Consider the following 25,777-nt stretch of genomic DNA (forward strand, 5'->3'; position numbering starts at 1 on the left):
ATTAGGTAATAGAGTCCAACTGTGTCTATAAATACACCTGTTCTGTGAAGGCTTCGGTGGTTTGTTAGAGAACACTAGTGAACAAACAGCATCATGAAGACCAAGGAACTCACCAGACAGGTCAGAGATAAAGTTGTGGAGAGGTTTAAAGCAGGGTTAGGTTATAAAAACATATTCCAAGCTTAAACCATGCCAAGGAGCGCTGTTCATTCCATCATCCAAAAATGGAAAAAGTATTCTACTACTACTAACCTACCAAGACGTGGCCGTCCACCTAAACTGACAGATGGAGCATGGAGAACACTGGTCAGAGAAGCAAGAGGCCCATCAGAAATCCACAGCTCAGGTGGGAGTATTTGTCTACAGGACAACTATTAAGTCCTGCATGAAGGTATTTGTGTCCGAGCAATAAAACGGTTTCCAGGTGGGGAGGCTGCATACAGACACCAGCGGTCACCTTTAAAAAGCCATTCAAATTAATAGGTACTATCTAGGTACTATCATATTGTCTATCATAATGATATGTGTATGATAGTGGTGTATGATACACACCATGATAGTACTTAAGGGTTGAAGCTGACTGCCGGCAAGCCGTCCCCTGTCCAGTTTCCCCGTGATTTGCGATGGAAAACCCAGGGCGGACAGAGGCAGTAATGGAATTCGGCCAATCAGCGCTGGCCAATGCATCCCTATGGGAAAAAGTTTATCTCACAAAAATCACAATTACACACCCGATAGAGCCCCAAAAAGTTATTTTTAATAACATTCCCCCCTAAATAAAGGTTATCCCTAGCTATCCCTGCCTGTACAGCTATCCCTGTCTCATAGTCACAAAGTTCACATTCTCATATGACCCGGATTTGAAATCCACTATTCGTCTAAAATGGAGGTCACCTGATTTCGGCAGCCAATGACTTTTTCCAATTTTTTTCAATGCCCCCAGTGTCGTAGTTCCTGTCCCACCTCCCCTGCGCTGTTATTGGTGCAAAAAAGGCGCCAGGGAAGGTGGGAGGGGAATCGAATTTTGGCGCACTTTACCACGCGGTGTTCGATTCGATTCGAACATGGCGAACACCCTGATATCCGATCGAACATGTGTTCGATAGAACACTGTTCGCTCATCTCTAATTATTTAGCTATCAGAATTGTTCCCACTGAAATGAACAGAGTGGTGTGCGTGCTGTCTGACCAACACTGCATTCAGAATGGGAAATAAAAGCCTCTTGTCTCCTGATTATTGGGGATCTGAGCAGTCAGACCCCCTCTAGTCTGCAAGTTATCCCCTATGCCATGGATAAGGAATAACTTGGTTTGTGGGAAAACCCAATTTAGCTTCCAGAAGGAATCCTCACGAACCCCCTTGGGCAGTAAGAATGTGAATTGATACATGATTGATTTAACAATTATCTTCTATTCTATCAGATAGTAGAACTATCAGGAGTAGGGGGAGGCATTCCTCACTGCTCAGCTTCACCGCTGGTTGATAAGAATGCCCCCTCTCACAGTACAGAGCAATAGATACTACTGTGAGGAGGGGCGTCCCTAACAGACTGTGAGAAACACCCTTCTGACACTGAAGAGCTATGGTAACGGCACAGAGGGCTCTTCACTGGGGCACAGAATGGGAAAGCCGATAGTGCGCTGAATTCAGCGCACTGTTGGCTTTCTAGTGGTGTATTTTATACCGCATATGCCCGAGGACGTGAAAGGTCCTCTTTAACGCAGCCAACCCTGACCACCAGTGCTTCAACAGGAAAACATTTTTTAGGGGGAACTCTAGAATAATTAATGTTACTTACCTCTCCTGGGCTCTGGCGCACTCCCGGCTGATGTCGGCCATCTTGAATGATGGAAGTGACGTCACATGAGCCGGGCTTGTGTTGCGACGCATAAGGACCTAATCCCGGCCCACATGACGTCTGTGACGTCACCAAGTAGGTCTGAAGCGTTCCAGAGCCCAGGGAAGGTAAGTAACAGTGTTTTTCATGTTCCCTCACCTCTCCCAGCCCTCTGACTATTATACTCGGGGGTCTGAAAAGACCCATTGGGTATAATGATAGCGATGTTTGTGGGGTTCGCGGGCCCGCGGCTTCACTTACCAATCCCACCTTTATACCGGCCCCATTTAAGCACTGCTGACCAGCCAAAGAGATTGCTGAGCCAAAACCTGCCTCACTCTCTCTCTCTGTCTTCCATATACTCTCTTCTGTTCTTCTTCGGGGTGACCTTAGATCCCAGTACACAGCTTATTGGTACTGTCTTTTTTAATGGTCTATGTAACCGATTTGTTATCACGAATCACTCAATAGATTCAAGTCCTTGAAGGGTTACCCTATTATCTGAACAAGCACTAAAGCCTCAAGACCTGTACTTACTGAACCAGATGTGGGTCACATTGGATACCTATAAGGATTGACGTTTGTTTAAGGAGAGGGGCGTGATACAGATATTACAATACAAGGCACATCTGTAAAAAGGTTCATATACATGTAGACAAATGTGATGCAGACATTTTCCAAGATTACAGGATTGTGTATGTGACAAATTACACCAGACCCGAAAAATAAACCGTCTGTGGAAAGATGAAGAAGAATAAGAATGTCTTCTCCTCCACAGGTCCTCATATAATGTGTGAGACAATTCTTTACTAATCTGCTTCCTTGGACCAAATCTCAAAGGAAGAAAGAACCACAAATCGCCCATCGCAGCTACAGATTCGTTGCAGCCGATTCGTCACACACACAAAAAATCTCCTACATGTATAAAAAAAAATTCCCATATGCAATGACTAAATTAATTCATAAAAAATTTCATTATCGCCCTCTATTTCGCTGCACACGCTTGTACATACAATTTAGCGTTACATTTCTGGTGAATGTGCCGGAACCTGCGCTATCGTGTGGAAAGTGCCACAGCGGAAGTGAAGACTCTGCCTCTTCCTGTGAGGCGGACAATAGACCGGAGCGGGCAGAAGCAGCGAGGTGAGTGCGGAGCCGGTACTGAGAAGGGGGCCGGGGGGAGAGTGGCCACGGCGGGCTGCACAGGGTTAATAGGTGAGGGGGAAAAGCCGGGTTATACAAGTCAGTAGTGGGTGACGGGTCTGGGGAGTTGTGAGGCCTAGTAGCTCGGAGTGATGATCCGATCAGCTAATGATACAAAGGGAGAGCCATCCTGGTAACCTAATACCACCTGCCTGTGTGCCCCCATGTGATCGGGCACCCCCCTATTACTTAGTATATAGACCTAGTGTGGGCCACAACCTCTGATCCTGCACTGTATAAAGTGGGGGGCACTACAACTCCCAGCATGTGGCTATTTCATTGTGTGAGGGCTACAACTATCTGCACATCCATGGTGGGGGGAGCTGCAGTTACAGGGGAGATATTAGATGTCTTATCACTGAGACCATAATTAGAGTAGGGGTCCCAGGGGTGATGTATTCTATATAACCTATATAGCTATAGTGGTATACTAACAATCCCATAGAAGCGTATGGACCCCCAGCAATCATTGTGGCTGGTCATACACTGGTCCTGTGTAGCTATTGGTACAAAGGGAGATGCATCCTAGCAGCATACACCCCTGTACATATATAACCATGTTCTCAGATGTAAGAGGGCAGTGCAATAATCTGCAGTCAGGTATCAATGGTGGCTGCTGGTTTTCTGTTCATCCAGCATCCTCCACCCCTCCTCCAGACTTGTGCTTTGAAGAAAAAGGTGACCCATTTCTATACACATTATTAAAGAGTGCTTCCCACCAAAACCTGTTTCTTTGACCATTTGTTGCTTTACATACATTCCAGTATCCAGTCACCAGATATGGCAAATAGTGTTGTAGGCTACATCCTCAGGTCTGTGCCGACTATGCCCCGGTGAAATTGTTAGAGACTAATATTAGGATGCTACACATCTAGTTAACTGTGTTACTTCGCTATGTCTTAAAGTGATTTTTCCAGCTTAAATATTGATAATCTATCCTAAGGATAGGTTGCTAAGATCACATCTGTGTGGGTTTGACACTCAGCTTATGTCCCATTCAAACGTCACAGAGAGCAGAACGGAGGCCACCTCAGGTTCCGGTCAAAAATACGGGAGCTGTGACTGGATGCTGGTGCAGTATACCGGCATCCAGTCGCGCACTCCGCTCCGGATTAGGCCCAAATGAATGGGCCTAGTCAGGAGGGAGAGTCTTCAGGTGGATCCGCCTGAAAGAATGAGTATGTCGCTTCTTTTTCTGGCTCCCATTGATGCAGCCTCAAAATCCTGACCAAAAAACCCCATGTGAACTTACCCTCACTCTTATTTTCTGTGTATCAACTGCTGAGAACATCTAACTGCTCATCTTATAATAGTGATAGGATAGCTCATCCAATATTTTTAGTACATAAAACCCATTTAAAAAGGACACTATGCTCTGCTGGGCAGGTGTTATTTTGTTAAAGGTTGAGAACCACTGGATCAAAGCGCTATCAATGATTCTCATGACCCTTATTTAAAGGGGTTGTTGGAAATAACTATAAAACCCTGCACTAATCAAAACACCCTCGCCCCTCCTACTTTCTAAATTACATTATCAATCAAAAATGTATATTTACCCATTTTCTGTCTATCCGGTAACAATTTGTCTCTATTTCCAGAAACAGATGCCCCCTCTCCCCATAATTTTTTGCTTGGAAAACCCCTTTAAGTTTATATTTGCAGATCTGTCATTAATAGTATAAAGTCTTTGTATAGTTGATTAACTGACTTTTTTTTTTTTTTCCAGGTTCGATGTTGGGATTGGAAGAGTAATCAGCAAACATGTCAAGTAAGTGACTAATAAGGTTTTATTGATGTTTTCAGTGCAACGTTTGATTGTCCAAGTATAGAAAATATCCGGCTACAAGTACAGTTAATGGTGACTTTGCAGTGTAAGCTTTAAAAAGAAAAAAGAAATGCAGAAAAAAATATTAGTTATTCTTTGAGGACATGTAGAAAATTAGCTGGCAGTTTTGTGTGTCATTTAATCCTTTGCAAACTCTCCTGAAGCTGTAAGGCTGAGTGCACACTGGGTATTCTGGACCGGGATCTGAGGCAGAGGCCGCCTCAGGTTCCGGTCCAAAATATGGGTAGCTGCGACTGGATGCTGGTGCAGTGCACTGGCAACCGTTCGCGCACTCTGCTCCGAATTAGGTCCAATGAATGGGCCTAGTCGGGAGGAGGGAGTGTCTTCAGGCGGATTCACGAGGCGAAACGGCCTGAAGAATGAGCGTGTCGTTCTTTTTTTCTGGGAGCCGGAACAAACGGCTCCCGGAAAAAAGAACTGACCGGCTCCCATTGATTTCAATGGGAGCTGTCTTTTTGGTCAGGATTTTTAGGCGGATACGTCCTCAAAATCCTGACCGAAAAACCCAGTGTGAACTCAGCCTAAGAGACATATTGGGGAGGGGGATCCATTATCCTCTGCTCATTGTGAACACCAAACTATATGGTGTGCTGGTATCGTCCTGTAGTCTGTACTGACTGCCAGCAGTTTCAATACCACAGTTTAGAGACACAAAAGTTGACCATACACTTAAGAATGCATTACATCTAGAGATGAGCGCGTACTGTTCGGATCAGTCGATCCAAACAGCACGCACGCATTGAAATGAATGGACGTAGCCGGCACACGGGGGTTAAGTGGCCGGCCGGCGTCAAAGTGGAAGTACCAGGTGCTTCCATTCTTTTTTTTTTTTTTTTTTTTTTTAATGTAGATTGTGAGCCCCACATAGAGCTCACAATGTACATTTTTCCCTATCATTATGTCTTTTTTGGAATATGGGATGGAAATCCATGCAAACACGGGGAGAACATACAAACTCCTTGCAGATGGTTTTATGCCCTTGGCGGGATTTGAACACCAGGACTCCAGCGCTGCAAGGCTGCAATGCTAACCACTGAGCCACCGTGTGGCCCCCAGGTGCTTCCATTCATGTCAATGCGTGCGTGCTGTTCGTATCGGCTGATCTGAACAGTACTCGCTCATCTCTAATTACGTCCTGTCTGTCCATTTAAAAGGCACGTGAACTTTATGACAACTTAAGATTTTCTCGTAACATTTGTGTCATTACTAAATGTTCGGTTACTCCCTGCACCTTTGCCAACCTGTTCCATAGACCTTCATTCATATTTGTGGAGATATATGCAGATATGTCAAGATGGGAATAACTGGTTGTAATTCTCAATCACATTGGCAGGAAACGGGCAAGTGCGGCTAGTCTATACCATTTCCATAACTCCCATTGAAATGAATGGACGGTACAGAGAGGGCATAGCACAGCTGAGCTACTCTGCTACACATTCACTTCTTCCGGAATAATGGAAACCTCACACAGGAGCACCGCTTGTTTCTGTAAGTTGAAACTTGTGGTAAATTATTCCCATCTCGGCAAGGATTGACTGAGATGGGAATGAGACATGAAACTAAATGATTGAAAACCCAGCTATATTTTGTTGGGTTTTCAGGTTCTGCTAATCTTAGGTCTTGAGCTACAAATTGGCTAAAAAAATCTATTCTTGGGGCCACTTCACAGATTCTGACAGTGTAACTAGCAGTCCTGATCTTCCCATCAAAACAGCAGCCACAACAACAGAACCCCATTAGACAATTTTGGTATTCTGCTTTTAGGCTAAGGCCCCACGGGCCGTATCCGCAGCACTAAAGCGCTGCGGGAACAACCACTGCGTGATCGCATTGCGGTTCTTTCCACAGCGCTTTTAAGAGAAAGTTCACAGAGGTTTCGTCTGCGGACTTTCTCTTAACATTATATCTATGGGAAAGCCGACAGCGATTCCGTAGATATAATTGACATGCTGCAATTTGCAAAGCCGCAACGGCTTTGCAAATTGCAGCGAGTTCGCGCTGCGATCCTTTCAGCAAAGTGGGGATGGGATTCGCATGAATCCCATCCACTTTGCTTGCACTGTACAACGCTGCAATTTTTCCCGCAGCGTCTCCACTGCGGGCAAATCGCGGAGTTTATGTCCTGAGGGACCCCGGTCTTAAAGAGGATTTCCAGGAATAGAAAACATGTCTGCTTTCTTTGAAAAACAGCGTCACCAGTGTTCACAGGTTGTGAGTGGTACTGCACCCCCGTTTCATTCACTTCAATATAGCTGACCTATAATACAATACACATCCTGTAGACAGGAATGGCACCGTTTTTGGAGGAAGGCGGCCATATTTGTCTATTCCTGGACTGTCCCTATAAAAACAGTTGCTTTGCAGTCTATGGGACCTTCAATCAAAAGAATGCAGGTTCAAGCCCCCTGGTGGTTGTAGGGGGGGGGGATAATAAAATTGTTTAAAAAATTGAAGTCAAAGTGCATGTGAAGTAAGACTATGCACTGTGTAACTGGAACAAATAGTTTTTTTGTAGTTGTAGCATGAAATTTTCTTAAGGCTGAGACCCTAGGTTGCTGGAGATGTAGCTTTTTACAGATTTTGCTGCAGTTTTTTTGAGCCAAAGCCAAGAATTAGTACAAATGGAATGGGAAATCTATAGGAAGTTCTTATACTTCTACCTTCTGCTCAATCCACTCCTGACTTTGGCTCAAAAAAATGCAGCAAAATCTGTAACAATAAAAGCTGCGTTTCCGCAACGTGTGGCCTCAACCTAAAGTGGTTTTCCCGTGAACATAACCATGTTTAATCTTGTACACAATTAAAAGTTAGATGTTTCTGCAATTCTGAAGAAATTAAAAATGTATTAAAGTTTTTTTAAAAGCTTTTCTCTGACCATCGTAGCAGCAAGTCTTTTGGTGTGATCGACTGCCAATTAATATGAACAAGAATTTAGGAATTTTCTATGGTCAGAAACGCAGCCATGATTTTCTTATTGTGGCCGGGTTATCTTCCCATGCATGTGTTGTCCCTGCCTGATAACCTGTCCATGATAAGCAACCCACATTGAGATTGTGGCTAATGCCAAACTATAGAAAGTCCCTGTATTCATGGTCATATCCATCGGCAACTGATCATGACAACGACAGTCACAGCTAAGATGGTTAGAGAAAATCTTTACAGCTTTGCAAAATGTATTACTTGTATTTGTAAAGAATATTTAACTTTTAAATGTCTACAAGTTTAAATATGGTTATGTTCATGGGAAAAGCCTAAACTTGGATTTGCTCGGAAGTTTTCTTACTAACTCCGATCACTGGATGGGCTATCCCAGAACTCTTCTGTTGCTGACATCTATAGTAACTACATATCTTGCCACCAATTTACCATGTGTTCTTCTCCACAGAGCGGCCATCATATGCTCCGCCTCCTGCCCCGGCACCCACAACAGTAAGTGAAGCTGTTTATTCTTTCCAGTACTGCGCTGTAGAGCGGCTGTGGGTTATGTTCCTCTTCAGCGCCCTCTGTAGTGGACTTGATGTACCCACACCCTTCTGAGAAACCCTAGAGTAGAGCACAACAAAGTTTTAAATTAACGTCAACTCCGAAACCCAGAAAATGGATGTGCACTAATTTTAATCACATTTGTATGTGAGTTAAAATTAGTTTATTACTTTTATTTTATTTATTTTTTATTAATGGGCAACCTCCGCTCTCCTGATTGCTCAACTTTCTATATGAAGCAAATCCCCATGCCTGCTTTTTCATATAGTTACATGTTTGTCTGTCATTGTGTATGTTTGTGGTACCCGTGTACTTGCTGCTATTCTACTGTGTGATAAACTGCATTGCCTGCTGTTTGATTTCTGATTTGTTGTTTCTTTTTTTTTTTGTTATCAGTGTCTATCCTATCATGATACTAGCCACAAGTTATAAATTGTGTGTCCGATGTCCAGATCTCATGTACACTGTGCAGGCATTGGAAGCAGATCTATTAGTTCTGGGCATGGCATATATGCCCACATCAATATTTAAGTTGGCTTTAACACCTTTTTGGTGACGGAGGTGTCTGGCAGCTACTTAGTCTCCACCCAAGACAGCACAATTGGATGTCTCAAGGGATATTTTGACTTGGTGAATAAGTACTGACCCTTAGTTCTGTGGTCAATGAAATTCTTGACTTTCCCAAATCTTTTGAGAATAATTCAACAAATGTGTATCCTTTAAAGTAACTGAGAGGCACTAATGCTTTCTTACAAGCTGCTCATGTGCTTAAAATGATACGTTTCACAGCTTCTTATACATGCCATATGCAAATCATTATCATTTTGTGGCTTGTTTGGTTTTGTTTTTCTGTATTTTTATTTTCTTTCCTTTGTTTGAACTCATTTCTCATTCGTGTTTTTGTCTCATTTGTTTCCATCAGCAAATGCCCAGCACACCAGGGTTTGTGGGATACAATCCATACAGTCATCTTGCCTACAACAACTACAGGCTGGGAGGGAACCCAGGCAGCAACAGCAGGGTAACGGTAGGAGATTGTAATTATGTGTGACCCGAGGCCTTGCAGCACAGATGGGTTTGCCTCCACGGAGGAGTCCGGCCTCTCTCCTAAAGCCTGGTTAACCATGCAGTCTGAAAAAGGAACTGTCTGGTTAACTATGGCATAGGAGAAGAGACGTGCGTAAGTGGTATTACCATAAGAATTCTGGCTGCTGACCCAAAAACACAGATTGTGTTAATCCTATGCGGTAAGGCTTCTGCTTATAAAGTGAACCTCCAGTCACATTTTGGAGTATGTGAGACTGTTGTCCTAAAACCCACAGGCATTAAGAGATTGCTCCATAAAGGCCACCCCTGTCTATATACCCTATTAGAGTTTATGGTTATCATAGAGAGGGGTTCCTCACCTCCCCCTTTAGGAGACTCAACTGAGAGCTGATGTGTAAGGACCTTTTTCTGCCCAGTGAGTAGTTAGAGTTAGCTTTTACTGATGATAACTGATCGGACGTTAGAGAAGCCAGCTCTACAGCAATTTGCCATAACATAGGCGCTCATGGGCAACACGGTGGCTCAGTGGTTAGCACTGCAGCCTTGCAGCGCTGGAGTCCTGGGTTCGAATCCTGCCAGGAACGACATCTGCAAGGAGTTTGTATGTTCTCCCCGTGTTTGTGTGGATTTCCTCCCATTGTACAAAGACATACTGATAGAAAAAAATGTACATTGTGATCCCTGTATGGGGCTCACAATCTACATTAAAAAAAAAAAAAAAAAAGGCGACCATTTAAGTGCTTTTCACAACTGAGTATTTTCTACAATTGTCCTCTGCAAAATAAATAATTTGCACACAGTTAATGCTTTGATGGCTGTTAATGGTACTATCAAAGCTGTATACGTGGAGGTCTGAGCTGTAGACACAGGTATATTGATTTAGTATAAAACCTTGTTATTCTCTGTAAATGAGGGAGCGAGGTTACATATGACCAAGAAATTAACTTTTTGCACTTTTCTGGTTATTGGAAACTTCCCCATAGCTAAACTTCAACCAAAGATCCTAAAATGATCTTAAGCTATAAGGTTGTTGTAATAGACCAACACAACCTTCTCCTGTGTGACAGATAGTAGAGTTTAGTAGAGGAGACTTAAAAACTTTATAGCACCTGTCAGTCTTAAATGTTGTTTGTGACAAGCATGCTTTAGTGAGTGACAAGGTATGAACTCTGAAAAGCCCCAACTTATGATCTTCTCTTTCAGGCTTCATCCGGGATCACTATACCAAAGCCCCCGAAGCCTCCAGATAAGCCGCTCATGCCATACATGAGATACAGCAGGAAGGTGAGTGATTGATCTGAGTTTTAGGAGGCGCTGCTTTTTGTCTCCATGTCCGTACTATGTCAGAAAGCCCTGTTTATTCCCATAGAACAAATCTAGAATAAACATTGTACCTAGAGAAACCTGTAGAGCTTTAAGTAATAAAAGAAAAATCCTCTCCGCCACCCTTAATGTCTCTGAATAGGTCTGGGACCAAGTGAAGGCTTCCAACCCTGACCTTAAGTTGTGGGAGATTGGCAAGATCATTGGTGGGATGTGGCGTGACCTAACCGATGAGGAGAAGCAAGAGTACTTGAACGAATATGAAGCTGAAAAGGTATGAGGAAGTAGTGCTTAGATAACTGAAAAACCTCCCTAAAAAAAAATCCCATTAGAGCCTCAAGTGAAGGCTTCAATCGTTGTTTCTTCTGTGGTGTGAGGGTTGACTCAGCTGTTCACTGGGTCCCAGGCTGCGCTAGGTTAGGAATCAGTCCTAGGTACCAGGAGCATTAAGTGACACAAATTTACATTGTCCCATATACCCCCATTCCTACCCCCCAAAAAAAGAAATAGGTTGCTTATGCTTCTCCCTAATGAAGCTTAGGCAAATAGTGAAGAAAAATATCAGTTGTGTATCCTGCTGATAGTTATAAATCATTATCGATATCTATAAATGTCAGTTGTCCCAAAATTTCCAATACATTTACTTCTTAAATCATATTTACATCAGGAAATGTATTGTGTCCATGAGATACTTCTAACTCATTGTAAGGGTCCATTCACATGTGAACCGTCCGCGCGCCGCGTCTCTCTCTGGTCAAAACCTGCCTGCCGCGACCATCGTGGTCGCGGATTTCCCCTCCTATGTCGGCTCAAATGAATGAGCCGACACAGGAGGGTGCTGCCGCTAGGCGGAAGCCACGGCCCAGTGCGCCGCGGTTTCCGGCTGAAGATGGGACATGTCGCTTCTTTTCTCCGCTAGCAGCAGCCCACTGCTAGCGGAAAAAAGAAGCCCGGCGGTCTGCATAGACCACCATTGTAAAGGGGTGGATTTTGAAGCGAAATCCGCTGTCAAAATCCACCCCTTTGCCCACGTGTGAACGAGCCCTAAGAAGAACCTTTTAAAGGGAATTTCTATCATAAATGTAAGTGCGAAAAACAAAGCTTTTGTGTTATTTTTTTATTAAATGAAAATAGTTTCTCATTCACAGGCCACAACCCGTACATACATTAGCTACTCCTGCTCACAGCTTAAAGAGGACCTTTCATATATCATATATATATCTCTAGAAAGCCGACAATGCTCTGGCCTGTGAGGAACGCCCCTCCTAGCTATACTCATCCATAACCCTGTACTGTCAAAGGGGGTGTTCCTTACCACTCAGCCATGACACTAAGCTGTGAAGAACCAGTACCTTTCTATAGATGAGTACAGTTGCAGGGATGGGGGAGGCGCATTCCTCACAGTTTAACATCATGGCTGGGCGGTAAGGAACGCCCTTTCTGACAGTACAGGACTATGGACAAGTACTGTCAGGAAAGCCCTTCTGACAGGGGTAGAGATCGTTACTGATAAAACGGCACCAATATATCTTGCCTCGGGTGCACATAAAAGGAAAGCAGACAGTGTGCTAAATTCAGTGCACTGTTGGCTTTCTAGCGGAATATAAAACCGCATGTGCCAGAGGACATGAAAGGTCCTTTCTAAGTAGTTGGTATTTGATCTGAGCAACGCTCTGGGAGCCAAACAGCCAGACTCTGTATAACTGAGCTCACTCTTTGTTTATATAACAATTAAGTTTGCTTTTTTTAAAAAAAAAAAAAAAAAACTTTCAGACTGAGACCCCAAGCAGCGAATTGCTGCAGAAATACGTTGTGTTTTTTTCACAGGTGTTCTGCTTGTTATACCTATATATGTTGCGGTTTTTAAAATTGCAGCATTTTCACTGCAGATTTTTCTTCTGCAATGTGTGAATGGGATTAGCCAGAATCCCATCCAATATGCAGATACTGTTTTTTTCTCACAGCAGATACTGCATATTTGAAACATGGCGCCCCTGCCTTACTTTTTCACTGCACTGAACTTCTATACACTTTTGACAAAGACTCCTGGAATCTGAATAGCAAAAAAATACAAAAATTAAATATCTTTGTCTTCAAGAGGTTAACAACAATGGGCCTGTGTAAGGCTCAAGTCTGGACGTTGACTAAACCATGATGTGAATAATGTCTTGTGGAATTTATATAGAGTTGTTTGTCCTAAAAGCATTAAAGGTCCAGGTTGTGTAGGGGATTGTAGGCAATATTTCACACAACACATGGACTAGGTATGAGGCTTGTTCTCAATTAAAGAAACAATGTTTTTCTACTCATGTGTAACCCCTTTAAAGGTGTTATCCAGCAGGGAAATGTTTTTAGGCTTGTACAGAATAGGTTAAAAACTTAATAGACCTAATACCTAGCTTCCCCCCACCACAATTATTGCATTGGCATGTTGCTTTATCCCTTCTCGACAGATAGGAAATACTTGCTCAGTATAGTCTATAGTAGTGATGGCGAACCTTTACCCAAACTGCAACCCAAAACCCAATACATTATTGTGGAGTGCCAACAGTTTAACTTTTAAAACTCTGTGGATTCACAATTAGGGACCCACAAATTACAGTCGTGTGAATGGGGCTTTACAGAGCTTGTACTGAAAGGTAAAGGTCTCTGCGTTTGGTACTTTTGAAAAATTTTCTATTTACATCGCACAGGATCTGTTTTATAGTGACCGTGAAATGTTATTACATCTTGTACTAGTATGTCTGCTACAAAACAGATCCTGTCTGATATAAATAGTGAGGTGACCCCACACAGTACAATCTGCCCTGCAGTGGCCCCCCCACACAGTACAATCTGCCCCGCAGTGGCCCCCACACACAGTACAGTCTGCCCCTCAGTGGCCCCCACACACAGTACAGTCTGCCCCTCAGTGGCCCCCACACACAGCACAATCTGCCTCGCAGTGGCCCCCACACACAGTACAGTCTGCCCCGCAGTGGCCCCCACACACAGTACAGTCTGCCCCGCAGTGGCCCCCACACACAGTACAGTCTGCCCCGCAGTGGCCCCCACACACAGTACAGTCTGCCCCGCAGTGGCCCCCACACACAGTACAGTCTGCCCCGCAGTGGCCCTCACACACAGTACAGTCTGCCCCTCAGTGGCCCCCACACACAGCACAATCTGCCTCGCAGTGGCCCCCACCCGGTACAATCTGCTCCGCAGTGGCCCTCACACAGTACGATCTTCCCTGAAGTGTCCCCCACAAAGGATTAAATACTCCACATAGTATTAAATGTTTCACAGTAGTCCCCCTCCCCACACAGTAGTAGTAAATGTTCCACAGTAGTCCTCTCCCCACACAGTAGTAGTAAATGTTCCACAGTAGTCCTCTGCCCACACATGGGGCTCTGTGTGCCCTCTCTGGCACGCGTGCCATAGGTTCGCCATCATGGGTCTATAGGGTCTGCGGTAACTGCTGTTTTGGTGGTCGGGCTTTTTGTACCCTGGTGGACCCGAGTGAATGAGAACCCATCAGAGATGTGAACCTAGCCTTAAAGGGTTGAGGTGGACCTTCGCCTTTTCAGAAAAATGAGCCAAATTGGAGGAGCTTTCACAGCTGTGTCATCCGTGGCAACATTAAGTAAGATGCTTATATTTTCAGTGTCCTGCTTCAATCTCTCCCACCCATTGCAAACAAGGGGAAATAGAAACTGCCTCAAAATCAGTGCCAAATACTACTGTGTGAACATCCCTTTAGGATACATCTTTTTTCTTTCTTTGCATCTTTTCGGATATCACGACACTGAGAGGCATGGCTTAGATTGTGCAACTCCTTTTAGCTTCTCTCTTTTGTACAAGACGTATAGAAAGTTTTACATACCATTTTTTACACTAGTACTTGATGCCATGTCTTTAGTCTCGCCTTCTACATCTAGAATGGTGTCTATCACTGTACAAATAATGAAGACGCTTTCTCTCTTTCTGGTTAGAGCTATGGACTCTTGTCTCTGACTTCATTGTTTCCAAACCACAGCCCTGTTGCTGGTATTAACCTGTATTCTTACACGTACTAAATTATGAGCAGATTTCATAGATCAAAGATGGCGGCTCAGTGTACAGATCTTACAAAGTTGGTCAGCACAGCACGTACTTCATGTGAATTCGTTCACTTTATTATAAGAAATGCAGATCTGTCCTGTGGGTAAATTGCAGACTGTTTGCAGGGACACTTGTGCTCTTTAACTAAGCTTTGCCCGTTGTACTAAAATGGCGAATGGCTTGCTTTGTGATTGCTGTGCAGGTATTTTATGTGCATTTGCTATGCTTTGTGCATGACGCTTGTCTTTTGCCGATTTGTGATTTCAGGCTAATGTGACAAATTCACTTACTAGAACGACCTGTCAATGAAATGAAATGTTAATAAACAGCCAAAACAAAGAGCCCTGGTGAACTAGGCCAGAGGAAAGGTGGATGTCAGTATTCCTGCTGGTTTAGAGCCATGAGGATGTGTAGTCCCATTGTCCCTGGTGGTATAGGGCAGTGAGTAGGTTAATTCCTGTATCCCTGGTGGCCTAGGAAAGTGCGGGAGTTAATCTGTAACTCTGGTTGCCGCAGTTCTCCCTACAATCGAGCAGCGGTTCAGAAGCTGTCTGATGATCAAGCAGAGAACTCAGAAGTCAAGCATGTGATCAAAGTTTGTATGGCGATCCTAAAACCTTGAGGGGCCAGTGTTATTAACCATGCATTATGAGGATCTGTTCCTTCTGTAATAGAAAGCAGAAACAGGATGCAGGAGGAGAAGACAGTCCAGTCCTTACAAGCCTGTTATCCATGGATTGTGAAGAGCTGCTGATAAGATTTCTGTACAAGTAATGCTATTACCTTGATGGTTATTATCACTATGGCTGGAAGATTCGGCATAGGTGCAGTTTATATTTGCACTGCGTTTCCTTAAAGTCCTTAGATCCAGATTAGTTTCAAATACCTTATAATACAAATGAAAATAGGACGTAGCATGTTTGCCTTGAGAATGGGCTGTGTGCTCCACAATGCACTGGGTATAATACTCGTAGGTCTGGTATGGTGTGATAATCACATGTATTGTGCTAGAACCGTCCAAGTGTTGGAAAAAGGTTACTATAAGGGCCACAAAATTGATAAGGGGGTTATGGGGGACCTCCGTTTTGAGGAGAGACATAGGCTAAGGTCCCACATAGCAAAATGCAGCAAAAAACCCATATGGGTGGAAGCTGAACAGGCTGCTTGAAGAAACACAAACGCCATGCATATTGTCTGGTCCGGCGATGTGTTTGGTATTCTTCATTGAACTCTGAGTCTCATGTCTACATGTCTTCTAACTATAATAGTTGTCAAGATAAAATGCTGCTTATTACATATGGGGTAAAGGTTCCCCAGAAGACAGCAAATGCAGGATCTGTCAATGAAATAGTTGTAGTATTTGGAGAGGATGGGAAGAGACTTGAGACGTCTGCATTTTTGGAGCCATGTATATGGTGTATTTAATCTTTGGATCCCTGAGTTTATGCCCCTGCCATAGATTTGAATGGACAGCAATGTGCATGAGCAGAGATTCTTGTAAAGAAAAAAGTTTATACAGCAAGACAAACTGAGCTATTATGCCAAACAATGACATCTGCTTAGCGCAAAGTTTCTTTTCTAAATATAGAAAACATGCAACATAGAAAATGGACTGCTAATGTTTTTTCAGGTTGAGCGTAACTCCTAAGTACAGTCCTGGAACAATCCATTTAAGTGTCAGTAGACTGGGGATGCGAGGTCCTGTAAGGCGGAGGTCATTCTCAGAATAAATCTGTAGCATAGGCATTAATGGCTGTTACTTGTATATGATGGTAATTGTGGTTACTGGTGTGCTTCTTCTGCAGATTGAGTACAATGAATCTATGAAGACGTACCACAACTCGCCTGCTTACCTCGCGTACATCAATGCCAAAAGCAGAGCTGAAGCGGCCCTGGAAGAAGAAAGCCGCCAACGCCAGTCCCGCATTGATAAGGGAGAGCCATACATGAGCATCCAGCCAGCAGAGGATCCTGATGGTAAGTGTATACCATTCCCTGCAACTGGCCAAAGCTGTATATACGGATGTTTGCATGTGGTGGATTTCCATGTACATGAACACATAAATATCCATGTATACGTATTGAATGTTGCTAGCAGCCAGGGGGCGCATGGTTAAGCGTTTTTTTTTTTTGTTTTTTTTTTAACTCCCTTGAATTGTATGGATGATTTCCTAGCAGGTATTCCGGCTCCCCCTAGTGCCATATTCTAATATAACATGTTTTGCTTGCTCTGTTCTGCCCGTGGTTGTTAGCATTGCACCTGTAAAATTGCTTGCGATTTAGTCATGAGTATTATGTATACCTTATTCCTAACCTCCGAATCGAGATATTGGGGAACAGTCTGCTAGCTCTAATTGTGTTCATCGCTGAAGTATCTCCTCTAACTTACTCATATACCTTTATTTTGAAGACTACGATGACGGGTTTTCCATGAAGCACACAGCCGCCGCACGTTTCCAGAGGAATCACCGCTTGATCAGCGAGATCTTGAGCGAGAGTGTGGTGCCCGATGTCAGATCTGTAGTCACCACAGCCAGAATGCAGGTCCTTAAAAGACAAGTCCAGTCCCTTATGGTTCATCAGGTTAGTTCTAAGGAAGAACTAAGTGCCGTGGCTTGTTACTTCTCTCACTCACTAGTACATCATTTCTTTCTATATTCCCATTGCAGGGTTGTTTGCGTGTCAACCAATATCTAATATATGATTGTTGTTAGAAACTATTAATGTATATTTGAATCCTTTGCTAGATGTATATGTCATATATTCTCTTTATAAATGGCAGCATACTTTGTCAGCTTTTATATCCTGCATGAAAACATTCCAGCAAGTTATGGAATCATACACAGCCAAAGCACACTGGAATATTATTTTTCGAGGGTCATTTGGAGACGGAGAACTCCATAGATATACAATTCTGCCACTAGAAGGAGAACACTAAGGCAAAAGTGTTAGCTCCCTATGTACAGCTTCTACCCCATCCCAAGCAGATACTGAGCTGACTAATTTTAGCTTGTTGTCCTTAGGAGGGACACCTTCCTGTTTTTGATGGCGTTCTCTGCCTTCCTTATTTTAGTTTTTTCCCTAGTAATTTTATAGGTTCACAGAATGAAATCTGCAGTGTTACATATAAGGCTGACAACTTATATTCATCTGTGTGAGGCTTGATACACACAGAGTTCTCCCTGCGCGGTCCAGTCCTACAGCTTGGCTGTCTACATTTCCATCTGTGACATCCTGGATCCCTTCCGCTGAAGTCGCTGGTAATCCTCTGCAGTAACGTGCAGCTGGGACTTGGAAGAAGGCAACGCAGCTGAAGGACTGGAAAGCGCTGAGAGACATTGGGGACAGGGCAGGGGACGAGTTATATCGTGGGTATTGAAATGTGCTACCAGTCAGGATTGGGAGCAGCTGCATATAAAAATCCCTGGTTACATCTCTCAATGGAGAAATAAGGGAAGAGTAAAGAAGTGCAGGATGTCATAGGAGGAGTTAAATATAATGACTCAAATTCTACCAGAAAATCCAAAGTTTAGCTGTACTTTAGGGAGCCTTCACACGGAGTTTACGCTCCGCTCATTCTGAACGTAAACTTGTTCAGAGTGAGCGGCGTAAAAAACAGATCCCATTGACTTGAATGGGTGCCGGCATACGCGCGCTCCCCGTTGAAATCAATGGGAGGCTTTTTTACCTATTACTTTCAATGTGATACGCACTTATCAATAGGTAAAAAAGCCTCCCATTGATTTCAACGGGGAGTGCGCGTATGCCGGCACCCATTGAAGTCAATGGGTCTATTTTTTACGCTGCTCACTCTGAAAGAGTTTACGTTCAGAATGAGCGGAGCGTAAACTCCGTGTGAAGGCTCTCTTAATATTCAATCCAGGAAACTAAGGCAAATCGAGTTATGTTTTCAATTTTGGCATACACCTCAACCAGTAATGAGGTCCAGGTATTATCATGTGTTCTTTTATGCTAACACATAGCTTGCTCTAGGAATTTTTTTTTATTTTTATTTTTTAAACCACATATGCTTCTTTAGCAATTGCAGGAAAAACACCCATGTTATACTTTTTTTTTTTTTTTTTTTGTCTTTGTCTGGTACCTAGTGAATTGGCTCCACTGCATAGGCATCAATGTTGTGTATTCTAAAGCTGCTGCTAGAAAGCCTAGTCCTTATGGGTTATGGCTTCATTTCTATCTATCTCTCGGTGGAAGCGTGAATGAACACGCTGATATTACCTAGAAACTAACCTCACCCCAGTCCTCAGGTGTGGTGAATGGGTGTGTGTCCTATTACCTAACATCAGTCCCTCTGTTCTATAGACCCATACTTTTAGAACATCACTTTTTTTTGTAAATTGAAGCATTCTCTTAAAGTGGTCCATCCCCTTTAAGTGGCCTTTCTTTGTATACTGAGAAATATGTGACTTTCTGTAGTGTACTGCCCCAGTCTGTTGAAGGTTGAGCTGTGCAAGTAATGGATTCTGGGTTAGAAAGTTTTAGGTGTAGTAATGGAGACCTTTGGTGTCAATTATATTTTTACATGTCTTTGTTTTCCACCAGCGCAAATTGGAAGCCGAGCTGTTACAAATTGAAGATCGTCACCAAGAAAAGAAGCGAAAGTTCTTAGAAAGTACCGAAGCCTTCAACAATGAGCTTAAACGGGTAATTATTCCGGGGTATTTGTTAATACGGATCACATCACAAGTGGCTGTCACCTTTATTACCAGGCAAGGCAACAGCTTGAACCTATTTGAACCAAATCTAGGAAATAAAGGACTTTACTTAATGCAGTGATAGTGCCAAGCAGTAAACCGTAGCCACCTTTTACACAGCATGGGGTATTGGGGCATCCTGTGTTTCTGGCCTGTTATGTAGTTGTGCCGGCTCCCTTTCCTCTGTATGTAAGAGTCTGTTTTGTGACTGTTGTCTTACTTGTGTCTGTACTTCACAGCTGTGCAGCCTGAAAGTGGAAGTAGATATGGATAAAATTGCAGCAGAAATAGCTCAAGCAGAAGAACAAGCTCGCAAACGTCAGGAAGAGCGAGAGAAAGAAGCAGCAGAACAGGCTGAACGCAACCAGAACGCTGCAGCGGCGGCTGCTGCAGTAGCAGCAGCGGCCGCAGCAGCTGAGGAGGAGCAGGAAGCAGTGAAGTCTGAAGAAAAGAATGGCGAAGAGGAGGTGGCGATGGAGACAGGTGCGTGCACACTTACAGGTGATTTTTCTTTTTTTGTAGATCAATACAGTTTTTGTTGTAGCCAGAAGTTTATATAACAAGAAGGAAACGTTTCTGTTTTCCTCTTGTATTTCCGCTTCCTTTTGTGTGATCTTCTAGCTGCATTGAATACCACATGTGTGATTCCAGCCCTAGGCTCAGTTATCTGTGTCATGGCATCTAATGCTTTGCTGGATCTGTCATACTATGGGTATTTATCATCTACACTCACCGGCCACTTTATTAGGTACACCTGTCCAACTGCTCGTTAACACTTAATTTCTAATCAGCCAATCACATGGCGGCAACTCAGTGCATTTAGGCATGTAGACATGGTCAAGACAATCTCCTGCAGTTCAAACCGAGCATCAGTATGGGGAAGAAAGGTGATTTGAGTGCCTTTGAACGTGGCATGGCTGTTGGTGCCAGAAGGGCTGGTCTGAGTATTTCAGAAACTGCTGATCTACTGGGATTTTCACGCACAACCATCTCTAGGGTTTACAGAGAATGGTCCGAAAAAGAAAAAACATCCAGTGAGCGGCAGTTCTGTGGGCGGAAATGCGTTGTTGATGCCAGAGGTCAGAGGAGAATGGCCAGACTGGTTCGAGCTGATAGAAAGGCAACAATGACTCAAATAGCCACCCGTTACAACCAAGGTAGCCAGAAGAGCATCTCTGAACGCACAGTACGTCGAACTTTGAGGCAGATGGGCTACAGCAGCAGAAGACCACACCGGGTGCCACTCCTTTCAGCTAAGAACAGGAAACTGAGGCTACAATTTGCACAAGCTCATCCAAATTGGACAATTGAAGATTGGAAAAACGTTGCCTGGTCTGATGAGTCTCGATTTCTGCTGCGACATTCGGATGGTAGGGTCAGAATTTGGCGTCAACAACATGAAAGCATGGATCCATCCTGCCTTGTATCAACGGTTCAGGCTGGTGGTGGTGGTGGTGTCATGGTGTGGGGAATATTTTCTTGGCACTCTTTGGGCCCCTTGGTACCAATTGAGCATCGTTGCAACGCCAAAGCCTACCTGAGTATTGTTGCTGACCATGTCCATCCCTTTATGACCACAATGTACCCAACATCTGATGGCTACTTTCAGCAGGATAATGCGCCATGTCATAAAGCTGGAATCATCTCAGACTGGTTTCTTGAACATGACAATGAGTTCACTGTACTCCAATGGCCTCCACAGTCACCAGATCTCAATCCAATAGAGCATCTTTGGGATGTGGTGGAACGGGAGATTCGCATCATGGATGTGCAGCCGACAAATCTGCGGCAACTGTGTGATGCCATCATGTCAGTATGGACCAAAATCTCTGAGGAATGCTTCCAGCACCTTGTTGAATCTATGCCACGAAGAATTGAGGCAGTTCTGAAGGCAAAAGGGGGTCCAACCCATTACTAGCATGGTGTACCTAATAAAGTGGCCGGTGAGTGTATATTTATAATGGGGTGTCTGTCACCTGGAGATGATCCGTACATGCTTGGTGTCAGATATGGCAGTCTCCAACAGCAGTGCAGCCTCACCCTTATAGAGACTGTTCTCTATTAGTTTTGGGAGGCCTTACATATTTCGTCTCTGGCTTTGCTACAAATAGGACACCATGAAAGTTTGTTGCTACCAGGGAAAACATTTCCATCTACTCTAGCCCTGTACTATCTTAATATACAGTATTTTTGTTGCCACCTATCTCTTTTATATATGACGTCAGCAGATTCTGCATAGTACAAATCAGTTTGTTCATGTATAGACAAAATTAGACACTGCCATTTTACCACTAATAGATTGTAATCAACTTGACAACTGTTGGTTTTCCGCATGAGCAATGTACATGTGCTGCTTTGTTTTCCAGAGGACACCCCTTCTTTGCCGCCACCACCACCAGAGGAGACCAGTGAGAGCCAGCAGAATGGAGAGGAGGAAACTTCTACACCTGAGGACAAGGAGAGTGGGCAAGAGGCAGTAGATAGCACACTGGACGAGGGAACAAGTGACAGCAACACCGGCTCGGAAAGCAACAGTGGAACAGTGGAGGAAACCACTACAGATCAGGCAACAGAGGAAGCAGACCGGAAGGATTGATCTCAATGTACTAAGAGATATTTGAGTTGTGTTTGATTGTTGCCCATAGGTTGGTTAGGGAAGACGTCTCAAATCACTCCTGAGTTATAATCCCACTACACTGCTACTTCTAGACATCCACCTCTGTGGAGCATTTGTCTACACTGCCTTATCTGTTATGGCATATCCCTTTAGGTGTTTTGGTGGATAAGGATCTGCACCATAAAAATGGTGTTACGTAGCATCTTAACTGGACGACGCAAGTCTGTCCTCAATGTACTGTAACCTAACAGTGGGGTAAAGAGTGCCCTTAGGATGGGTATAGAATAGCCTCAGTACTGACTTGGGAATGCAGCAATGTTCACATTCTTTTAATTCTTCATCCTAAATTCCATTTTAATGCCCTCTCTCCACCACACTGCAACTTTGTAGCTGATGTGGCCTAAGCTCAATGCACGATACAGTTGTGTTAGAGGATCTGGTGTATCAATTGATATTTTTTATTTTTTTTATTTTTTTTTTTTATCAAATGCAGTTCAAATAAAGAAGAATGAAATACCTTGTATGCATGATTTCTCTCTCTGTATTTTAACATCAGATGCTACAACTAATCACACTTCGCACTTATAGGATCTTTGCCACAATTCAAGTGTAGCTGCAATTTTACTGTCCCTATTATTTACTGCCTATAATAAATTGATATATCAAACATCTGGGTAAGGCCACAGGGACAGTCATCAGCCCTCACCACGGCAAAATCACCTCAGCAGAAATTGGGGGAGGGGGGCTGCTAGCAGCTCACCTGCATATTTCTCTACAGCCCCCATTCCCAGCAGATTTTAACCTTTGTATTGCATAGGTTGAAATCCATGGGTATAACCATAAGCATTAATTCACATGCCACAAGTTTTACACCCACAGTAATATTGCTCAATGTCTCTGCGGCTTTAAGCTAAGGCCTCACGTTGCGGAAACGCAGCTGTTTCTGTTGCACAATTTGTTGCAGTTTTTTGAGCCAAAGCCAAGAATGGCTACAAAATGAATGGGAAATATATAGGAAGCTTTGATACTTCTACCCTATGCTCAATCCACTTCTGGCTTTGGCTCAAAAAACTGCAATAAAAAAAACTGCGTTTCCGCAACGTGGGGGCCTCAGCCTTAAGTGGTTTACCTAGTAACGTATGATAAGGAGAACACTGGAACCCCCATCAATCACTTGTGCACTCCTGCACTATTTGTGCCGGGGTCTCGCTGGGTATTTAAAGTACGGTTTAACTGTTTTCCACAGGGTGACAACATTCGCTATAGTCAGTCAGTACTAGAGTATATTCTTGTCAGTTTGCCCATGTAATTATACTGGGAACGTCATTTTATGAGGAGCTTAACTGCATAAGGAATAATTGAGATAATATTTTACCTGGCTGATGATAAAGGTGAATTTATGACTAAGTCAAGTTTAATAATTTTAGCTCTACAGGTTGAGTGTTTTTTCACTTTATAACAATAAGCCTTTAAACGGAGCTGCCCTAGAATTTTCTTCCAAGGGTTCTTGTATGTTTATTTTTTTTTTTTTTCCTTTGCAACCCTTTCTTTGATGACTCTTTAAAGGATGTGTATAATTAAAGATAGATTCCTTTTTGAGAAAGGATCAGATACGTACCAAACCATTGCACTGGAATAAAATTATTCACTTTTTTTTTTTTCAAACTTTGGAGCACTGCCAGTTACATAGTAGATGAGGTTGGATAAAGACATTAGTCCATCAAGTCCAACCCATAACCCTACAATCCCTACAGTGTTGATCCAGAGGAAGGGTGCATTCACACTTCAAATACACTGACTGATTCTGAACGATAAAACACATTCAGAATCAGCGCGTATAAAGCAGATCCCATTCATTTCAATGTGAGCCGGCATACGAGCGCTCCCCATTGAAATGAATGGGCTGCTTTTTTCTCTACGAGCGCTCTCATTGAAGTGAATGGGAAGTGTTTAGCCGAGCGCTTACGCCGTGTGAAGGGGCCCATAGAGAAAAAAGCAGCCCATTCATTTCAATGGGGAGCGCTCGTATGCTGGCTCCCATTGAAATGAATGGAATCTGCTTTATACGCGCTGATTTTGAACGTGTTTTAACGTTCAGAATCAGTCAGCGTATCCGAAGTGTGAATGCACCTGAAGGCAAAAAACCCCATGAGGCTCATGCCAATTGCCCCAATTCAGGGAAAAAATTCCTTCCCGACTCCAATGTGGCAGTCAGTATAAAAACCTTGGATCAACGTGTCCTTAAAATCTAGAGTCCATAACCTGTTATATTTTTCTCTTCAAGAAAGGCATCCAGGCCCACTTTGAACTTGTTTAATGAATCCGCCATCACCACTTCCTGGGGCAGAGAGTTCCAGAGCCTGCGAAGAATCCCCTTCTATGTTTCTGATGAATCCTTTCTCTCCTCCAGACGTAGTGGATGTCCCCTTGTCATGGTCACTGGCCTAGGAGTAAAAAGTTCTTTAGAAAGTTCTTTGTATTGTCCCTTCATGTATTTGTACACTGGTCACTAAGGGTCAGTTCACACGTGAAAACCGCCTAGCTTATTTGTGCGAGGTAAAAAACCTCGAGGAGTTTTTTCGACGCTGTTTTTTGCATTCCACGCAGTTTTTGACGAGGTTTTTGACGCGGTTTTCGCTAGCGGTTTTCGCTAGGGTTTTTTTTTCCTATATGTGCTATAGAAACTGCAGGCGAAAACCGCGCGGTTTTTTGCAAAAAACCGCGCGGTTTTTTACCGTGCGGTTTTTGCCTCCCATTCACTTCTATGCAATTCTTCAGGCGTTTTCCGCCTGAAGAAAGGTCATGTCGCTTCTTCAGGCGGAAAACGCTAGGAGGAAAAAAAAAGCTAGTGGTCTACATAGACCACCATGTTAAAGGAGAGGTTTTTGAAGCGAATTCCGCTGTCAAAAACCTCCCCTTTGCCCACGTGTGAACTAGCCCTAAAGGTAAGCTTGCTGTCCACCAAAATCCCTAAGTCTTCTTCATTGGCAGTCTTACCCAGTAATTTACTATTACATTTGCCGAGTCTCCGCCCATGCTTCCAGTTTCCTTAGATCCCCTTGTATTATTCTATTATCCTCCTCATTATTGATTACCTTACAAAGTAATCAATAATGAGAATAATAGATTTCTACAATTGAGGGAGGTCAGCCAGTCTCCTTGGATCTGCACCCATTAACCCTGAGAAGGTTGTATATTTTCTGTGCTGTCTTGTACTTCCTTTTTTATATATAACACATCACATTTTTGAGCTAGAACAGAATGTTTAGACAGGCTTTAACAATAATACGTCATGTTAACGAAAAAGTGTAATTTTCCATTTATCAGGCTGAGTTATATAGAAGTCTATGGAGAGAGGGCGGAGGAGTCTGCTCTGCAGCTGCTAAGCTTCTAAAATCAATCTATTCTAACTAGTAAGACAGTTCTCTGCCACTGCATACAATGAGGGAATAAATCACTTACTAGTTGGTAGTAGCTTCCCCTATCTCCATATACTTCTGCATGTGAGGGTGGGCATGGATACAGGTACTATTAGAGATATGAATGAATGAATGAAAAGTGAAGGAAGATAGGCTGTCTATGGGGCAGCACTGCAGTAACTATACTCGTTGCTACAGTTTGT

General features: G+C 43.4%; 1 protein-coding gene across 2 annotated transcripts; it reads left to right on the forward strand.

Moving 5' to 3' along the window:
- Window positions 1–2,897: 2,897 nt before the first annotated feature.
- Window positions 2,898–22,681, forward strand: SMARCE1 (SWI/SNF related BAF chromatin remodeling complex subunit E1). Of its 2 annotated transcripts, none has more exons than XM_075278332.1 (11): window positions 2,898–2,981; window positions 4,768–4,809; window positions 8,273–8,316; window positions 9,293–9,397; window positions 10,621–10,701; window positions 10,883–11,014; window positions 16,629–16,800; window positions 17,234–17,406; window positions 19,387–19,488; window positions 19,778–20,021; window positions 21,905–22,681. In XM_075278332.1, exons 2-11 carry the CDS (start codon window positions 4,803–4,805, stop codon window positions 22,132–22,134), a joined length of 1,290 nt encoding a protein of 429 aa, XP_075134433.1. In that variant the 5' UTR covers window positions 2,898–2,981; window positions 4,768–4,802; the 3' UTR covers window positions 22,135–22,681. The 2 variants fall into 2 exon arrangements, with proteins under 2 accessions (XP_075134433.1, XP_075134434.1); XM_075278333.1 differs by having other exon boundaries at window positions 9,293–9,391; window positions 21,905–22,680.
- Window positions 22,682–25,777: the final 3,096 nt, after the last annotated feature.

Source organism: Leptodactylus fuscus, chromosome 6 (assembly GCF_031893055.1).
Source record: "Leptodactylus fuscus isolate aLepFus1 chromosome 6, aLepFus1.hap2, whole genome shotgun sequence".
NCBI lineage: Eukaryota > Metazoa > Chordata > Amphibia > Anura > Leptodactylidae > Leptodactylus > Leptodactylus fuscus.